This window comes from Salvia splendens, chromosome 10 (genome assembly GCF_004379255.2).
Source record: "Salvia splendens isolate huo1 chromosome 10, SspV2, whole genome shotgun sequence".
Classification (NCBI taxonomy): Eukaryota; Viridiplantae; Streptophyta; class Magnoliopsida; order Lamiales; family Lamiaceae; genus Salvia; species Salvia splendens.
Window position 1 is genome coordinate 15,019,385 of NC_056041.1, and position 7,837 is coordinate 15,027,221.

General features: G+C 39.3%; 1 protein-coding gene across 1 annotated transcript; it reads left to right on the forward strand.

Annotated features, from left to right (window-relative positions):
- The first annotated feature begins 552 nt into the window (after positions 1-552).
- LOC121751458 (transcriptional elongation regulator MINIYO-like) lies at positions 553-6,913 on the forward strand. The gene is made up of 10 exons (XM_042146209.1): positions 553-867; positions 1,115-2,126; positions 2,452-2,561; positions 2,654-2,838; positions 2,973-3,078; positions 3,179-3,445; positions 3,537-3,725; positions 3,849-6,113; positions 6,218-6,427; positions 6,632-6,913. The coding sequence occupies exons 1-10, from the start codon at positions 649-651 to the stop codon at positions 6,833-6,835; spliced, it is 4,767 nt and encodes a 1,588-aa protein (XP_042002143.1). The 5' UTR covers positions 553-648; the 3' UTR covers positions 6,836-6,913.
- Positions 6,914-7,837: the final 924 nt, after the last annotated feature.

A 7,837-nucleotide genomic window follows, 5' to 3' on the forward strand; every position in this document is an offset into this window, starting at 1 on the left:
TCTTTAGTTTAATCTATAAACTTAGTAGTATTATTTAATTAGAGGTGAATTAAAATATAAGAACTAAAAACTTTAATTGAGTAAATATAGGATGGAAATTGTAAGCATTACATATATGTGTTGTCGTTTAGCTTGTGAATTAATTCGGAGAAAAAGTATTGCAATAAATGATTAAATCTCAATTTTAACCTAAAAAAATGGAAGGCAAACTAAACTCTCTAGCATAATTCCAATTTAACTCAAATATAATTCTAATTAATATATAAATTTAATAACTTAATTACAAAAAAAATTTAATGGTAGTGCGCTATTTAAAATGTATTTTAAAACTTCTTTAAGAAGTTAGCATTTTATTGGGCTATTATTTGTCTAAATGTTATTACCTTAAAAAATTATTTTTGAATAGAAGATACTTTATCTTTCCATTTTCCTCCAAAAATGGCATTAAGGACTTTTCATCAAACTTGCACTTTAGATTAGGATAGATTTTAAACATTAATCAAACATTTTTTATTCATAAGTATAATTTCAGGGAATTCAGAGGCAGAATTCGATTGAAATTTAGTAGAAATAATATATAGTTCTCGTTCGACAACGAACACCTGGTGTTTGATTTTAATCCTCTGAGAAACATAGGTGAATTTCAACATGAGTGAATATGCAAGCAGAGAGAGCAAAAATCTGAAACCCAAGATGTTAGGAGCAACTTCAATTCAAATTGGGGAAGATGATGTTTCGCGGCTGGTTGGTGGCATAGTAGAAAAGGGCTTCTCCGAAGCTCGGCAAACTAGGCCGTTGCCTCCGCCCACAGGGCCGCGCCCCACCGTGCTGCCCTTTCCGTTGGCGCGCCACCGCTCACACGGCCCGGTATTTGTTCTTCTCTCTCTATCACTTGCTTCTTTGTGTATGGGAGGTATCTGTTTTTCTTTTTTTATCGGTTTCCCCCTTTTTGTTAGGTTCAGTTGTAGCTTCTGATCGTTTCTTTTTCAGATGGAATGATTTGAATTCTATTGATAATATTGTGTGTAATTCTCTGCTTTGGATGCATTTGATTGATGAGAATTTGCGGAAGCGCTGATTATATTTCTGGTGATGTGGCGATGTTGATTGACAGCATTGGGCTCCTAACGTTGGAAATTCGAACCTTCATAATGGCGAAGACAGTGAAGATGAGCTTGCTGGAGAAGAGGAAGATTTCGAGGGGAGAGCAGTAGCTGCTGCTGCTAATCCATTACAAAGAAAAGAGAAGAGGGGTTTGGATTTCAGTAGATGGCGGGAGATTGCGAAAAAAGCTGGCAGCTCGGGGTTCCATGAGAAGGAAGAGGGAAGGTGCTTGAATGGGGATAAAGTTGAGCCGAAAGAGACAAAAATGGCTTTTAATGGCGATGCACAGTTTCAGTCTGTGACTATGATTAATAATGTTTCGAAAATCAAAGAGGCGAATGTGGAAACAAAAGGCGCAGCACATTTGGCTAATGCCAAGGAGTTTCACAGTTTTGAATATGGAAATAATGTTCAAACTATGGAATATCCACAGGATGGCATTGCTGAATCTGAGGGAAATACTGTTGTGGAGAAGGCGTCTACATGGCGGAATGGATTGAGTAAAGAAGTGGACCTGACAAGGGAGAATATGCCAAAATTACATACAGCTTCTGATTTCTCAGGGAAGGCGTTAGTAGGTGGAGAAGAAAACAGTCTTCATAGTCAGATTGATGCTGAGAATCGTGCTCGATTGGCAAATATGTCTGCTGATGAACTTGCTGAAGCACAAGCTGAGATAATGGCTAAGCTGAACCCAAAATTGATTGATGCATTGAAGAAAAGGGGCCAAGGAAAAGACAAGAGGCAAAAGTCTTATGAGACGGATGTTACGGGCAGTGCATCAGTTGATATGCAACATGAGGAAGCTTTGCCTGAAATTTCTGAGGACACTGTCTCTCATGAACCCATGGAAATAGAAACTGAAAGTGCATTAAAAAATAAGGAAGACAATGTTTCTACAAATGCAAGCCCAGATAAAGGTAGCATATGGAATGCTTGGAGCAAAAGAGTTGAGCGCGTTAGAGATGTGAGATTTTCCTTAGATGGAACCATTATTGGCTTTGGTATGGAGTCCAGTATTGGTAAGTGTACAAGTGAGCTTCATAAGTGTACATATTTAGAATGCTGATGCATGAGCCTTATTTCAGTTTATCGAATTCTGTTGAGCTGAAACGTGTATTTAGTAGAGTAGTATTTATTTACAGCTTAGTTTAGGAGCGTATTTATCCAAGGCTGTTCAGGAGCTTATAACCTCAGCCAAACACCCACATAGTCTCATTTATATGTTTACTTCATGCTTACTCTTGAAGGTGTCACTCTTTGATCTGTCATAGGTCAATTAGTTTAGAAGACATTTTTTTCACTTTAATTTTTCCAGGGATGCTGATCAAATTTGTCTAAATGTAGGTCAATTCAATTCAAATAATGTTTCCCAACGTGATTATCTTCGAACTGAAGGTGATCCTGGTGCTGGTGGTTACACAATAAAAGAAGCATTAGCATTAGCTAGAAGTGTGGTAAATGAGAACTTGTTTTCTACCAGATAACATGCTTTTGTAAATATGAATGTATCCCATAACCATTATTACTTTTGGAACACTTGTTTCAGGTTCCGGGCCAACGGACACTTGCTTTAAGTGTAATTGCAGCTATTCTTAATCGAGCAATTTCTAAAATCATTCAGAATCAAGTTGAGTCTGTTTCTAATAGTGCTGATTCTGTGGAGCCTGCTGACTGGGTTGCTATTTGGGCTTATGCTCTGGGTCCGGAACCTGAGCTTGCTTTATCACTGAGGTAAATCAGTGACCTTCATGGATTATTATGTTTGTTCTCTTCCTTTAAGTTTGACTGAAACATATCGGCTATTGCTTATGAACCTTAAATCTGGATAATTATTTGACCGTGATGCTTTCTGATATTGCCTGTAGAATATCTTTTGATGACAACCACAATAGCGTTGTCCTCAATTGTGCCAAGGCCATTCTTAGTGCATTGAGTTATGATACGAACAAGATTTTATTTGACATGTTGGAGGTAGAGTTTTATCTCTTAAGAGATATTTTGTTAATACTTGGCTCCAGTTATGACTTATGAGTTCATCTTTGTAATTTATATATAATACTTTTTTTTTCAGCGGACACCAACTTATTCAAAGGATGTTTGTACTGCTCCTGTATTCAGAAGTAAACCAGATGTTAATGTTGGTTTTCTTCGTGGTGGCTTTTGGAAGTATAATACTAAGCCTTCCAATATTCTTCATTTTGGTGAGGAGATGGCGGATGACGAAGCTGAAGGTGAGGGTGAGCACACTATTCAGGATGATGTAGTTGTTGCAGGGCAGGATTTTGCGGCTGGTCTTGTTAGAATGGGTACTCTTGAAAGGATCTGCTATCTCTTACAGGTAAAATATTTATTCGAATTGTTTTAGGTTCTCTGCGTCATTTCAGTGATTCTGAATACAAAATGGAAATTTATCAATTCCGTGTCAACAGACAGATCCTGCTGCACCATTAGAAGAATGCTTAATATCAATTTTGATAGCTTTAGCAAGGCATTCTCCAACTTGTGCTGCTGCAGTTTTGGAATGTGGAAGGCTTGTTCAGACAATTGCTGGAAGATTTGCTTCAAATGAACAAATGGAAATCAATGGCAGTAAAATCAAAACTGTTACTCTATTCAAAGTGAGCTGTGGTTTCATAGTTTTGCCCTCTTAAGCTGCCAAATGTATTTTGCTTGCTTATCCATCTTCATAAACTTTTTCTGATAAATAATCAATCTTTCTACTCGTGTGGTGGTGTTTAAAGGTATTGGCTCGGCATGGCAAGAAGAATTGCTCAACATTTATTAACAATGGAACTTTTCGTCAGCTGACTTGGCACTTGTACCGGTATCCATTTTCTCTTAATCAATGGGTAAAGTCTGGGAGAGAGTCCTGCATACTTTCATCTGCTATGCTGGTCGAACAATTGCGTATATGGAAGGTTTCCGTTAATTATGGATATAGTATTTCGGACTTTTCTGACCTATTTACATCATTGTGTGCATGGTTGAGTGTACCTACGTTTGAGAAGTTAAGCAGCTATGACACGATGAATGAATACTGTGCCATCACAAGGGAAGCTTATCTTCTTCTTGGAGTTATGGCTGATAGACTTCCAAACTTCTATTCAAGCATGCAAGAAACACCAGCAGATACTGTTCAAGGTACAGAGCCTTGGTCATGGAGACACTTCGGTCCTATTATAGATTTGGCAGTTGAGTGGATACAAGTTAAAAATATTGCATACGTATCGAGACTCTTCAACTCCCAAAGTAATGATGGTGAGAGGATCTGTTTCCAGGATTCAAAAGTAAATTCCTTGCTATGGATAATTTCTTCTGTTTTAAGTATGCTTGCCAGCGTGCTGAAAGCAGTCACCCCAGAGGACTTTACGAGCTTACCTGATGGCCGATTGCCATGGTTGCCAGAGTTTGTTCCTAAGATTGGGCTTGCATTTGTTAAAAATGGGTATATCAGGTCCGGAGGATCAAGTGATCCTTCTGAAAATAGTTCCTTTGTAAAGTATTTATGTGATTTGAGACTTCAAGGAAGTCCTGAATTTGCAATATCTTCTCAATGTTGCCTCCAAGGGTTCTTCCAAGTAGCAGATTATGTTGATAAGTTGGTTAAACATGCAAATCTCGATATCCATTCTGCACGAGTTGGATATGAAAATTTCTCAAGGGACGATAAGATTCTTGCTAATGGTATACTGAAGTCCTGTTCAACTGAAATACAGTATCTGCTGTCAACTTCAATGGAAGCAATTACTAGTGACTGGCAATTTCTGCGGCCTATTGAGATGTTCAGTAGAGGCGGCCCTGCTCCAGGAGTTGGTGTTGGCTGGGGTGCCTCTGCTGGAGGGTATTGGTCCTTAAATTCTTTGTTGGCTCAGCAAGACGCAAGATTGCTTGTTTACTTGCTTGAAGCTTTTGTGATTCCATCTACTGTGGATCCATCAGAAGCCGAAGAGATGGGCTGCACAATGCAAAAGATAGATTGCGTCCTTACTGCTTGTTTAATTGTGGGCCCATGGAGTAGCTCAGTCCTTGATAAGTTACTAAAAGTCATCTTCCAGGTTCCTGTACTCAAGCATCTGAGTTATGGCATTCATAAGTTCCTCTCTCTTAGAAAAGGATACAGTTCTTTCAAGTGGAACTATGATCATGAAGAATATGCACTGATAGCTAATATTTTGGCCTCTCACTTTAGAACCAGGTGGCTTGGTGCAAAGAAGAAACGAAAAGCCATGCCTGAGACCAACCATCCAAGCCAAAAATCTACAAAGAAAAAAGTTCGTTTTATGGAAACTATTCATGAGGATATGAACGCGACAAGTGAAGCTGGTGAAGTGATGTCTTCTTCATCTTCATTAATATTGGAGTGGGCTCGCCAGAGATTGCCTCTTCCTGAACATTGGTTTCTCAGTGCAATCTCCACCATTCAGTTAAACAATAACACATGTCCGCCCGGTGCTTCTCATGGTGAAACCTATTCGGAGGTGGCCTCAGACATTCTAGAAGTTGCTAAGAGCGGACTCTTTTTTCTCCTGGCTATCGAAGCCATCCCTACTTCTCTTTGCTCTGAGTTCCGCTCTCCTGCTAAATGTGTTCCACTTGTTTGGAAACTGCACGCGATGTCTGCAACATTACTTTCTGGGATGGGTGTTCTGGAAGACGAGAAAAGCAGGACTGTCTACGAAACCTTGCAGAATGTGTATGGCGAGGTTCTTGATGAGAAGAGGTGTTCAGACGTGCTCGGTCACACAGGTGTTGAGCGTCTGAAGTTTGCATCAGACATCCACGATAGCTACCCTACATTCATCGAAACTCTAGTAGAGCAGTTCTCAGCTGAATCTTATGGTGATGTCATCTTTGGGAGGCAGGTTGCAATGTATTTACACAAATGCGTTGAAGATTCTGTAAGGCTTGCTGCGTGGAATACCTTATCTAATGCACGCGTTCTTGAGCTCCTGCCGCCTCTACATAAGTGTCTCACAAAGGCTGATGGCTACCTTGAACCCATCGAGGTGAGTGTCAGTTTGTGCGTGTAGTAGATCTCAGTTCAGTTGTCTGAAGATAGGGGCACACATCTTACATTGAATAAAATTCACTGAGTTCAAGTTGCCTGCAGGATAATGAGAGCATCCTAGAAGCATACGTGAAATCGTGGACCTCTGGCGCCCTTGACAAAGCGGCAAACAGGGGCTCAGTAGCATTCTCTCTGGTTCTGCATCATCTTTCATCCTTCATATTTGGCAGTGTTGGTGATGCCACTCTCCCACTGCGCAATAAACTCGCGAAATCTCTGATGCGCGACTATTCTCGCAGGCAGCAACACGAGGTATGACGCTCTTGCATCAAATCATCTTTACATATTCCATATGTTACAAATGCAGGTGAAACCATGCGCATTATACTCTGCCTAGTGCCTGTAATGAACACGCTTTTTGCCATAGCATGTCGTCTACCTTGTTATACGATGGGAATATGTGCTCTTTCTACTGCTCTTCTGCAACACTTGTTTATAGTGGTGAATCATTGACAGGGGATGATGGTGAAACTGATATGCGACAAGAAACCTGAGACCAAGCCGCAGGCATCGGAGACGACAGCTTCGTCTCTACCTATGTCGGAGATAGAAAAGAGGTTGCAACTTCTGAGAAAAATTTGTGATGGATGTGCGTCTCAAGTGGCCAAGCTTGAAGCCTGTATCAGAAAAGATAGTTCAGAATCATTATTTGATCTTTAAAAAATTTCATTATTTTTCTTCCGATACTTACTCAAACCGGTATCCATCACTAAATTCAAGAGGGCAGTCTCAAAATTATTTACTTGTGTCCTAGTGAATTTTTCACGAATTCATGAAAAATTCAGTACAAGGCTAAGTTTGTGACAAAAATTATGAGATTTACCAAATTATTACAAAATTTGTAATTTTATAAACCGATAATTTCATGAATATATTAGAATCGAAATTCATATTACATTTATTATTTATATGCAGTAGAATTGAATTTCATATTTGAATCAAGATCCATAACAAATCCTAGTGAATGGAGTAATATATTAGAGGATTTTATACTTCGTTGGATTGTTAAAGTTGATTATTGCCTTTTGAATTAAAATATCTAATATTATCGCAAGGTATCTAAACCAAAAATTACTAGTACTATAAATTTATAATTAATTAAAAATAAAAAACAGCAAAAAATAAATTAACTCGTATTGTGATAAAATTTATTTTTAGAACGTGCCCGATCTTCTCCCGATCGATCGATCGATCTTAATTCAAGTCCTTCCCGAAGCTCTTCGACATTGGAGTAAGAGAATTGGGGAAGGAGTACGCGCTGCAGTATATCAATTTCAGACCGACGGCGAGCTCGATTGGGGAAAGTCGCCGTGTTGAACAACGGTAGCGGCGGTTTCGTGCTCTTGAAAATTCAGTTTTCGGGTAAATTGGCGGTGTACAAGGCTGGCGACGAGAAATGGAGGCCGATTGAAGGTTTGCTTTCGCGCTATGATGACGTGATCTTTTGGAAGGGGAAAATCTACGCAGTCGATAACACTGGTCGAATTGTTGAATGTGAGTGTTGCTGCGTGTTCAATTTTTGGTTGTTATAAGATTGCTTGTGGAATATGATAGAGATTTATTGGTGGTGGATATGTATCTGAGGCAAAATTCCAAGAAGGGACGTTATGGCAAAATGTATCCACCATTTGGAGCCTGAAAAAAAAAGATTCCAGCCATAGT

Coding starts and splice junctions, on each gene's coding strand:
- LOC121751458 (XM_042146209.1), top strand. CDS start 649: ATGAGTGAATATGCAAGCAGAGAGAGCAAAAATCTGAAACCCAAGATG. Junction 2,562..2,653: donor TAGCATTAGCTAGAAGTGTG/GTAAATGAGAAC, acceptor CACTTGTTTCAG/GTTCCGGGCCAACGGACACT. Junction 3,726..3,848: donor AAACTGTTACTCTATTCAAA/GTGAGCTGTGGT, acceptor TGGTGTTTAAAG/GTATTGGCTCGGCATGGCAA.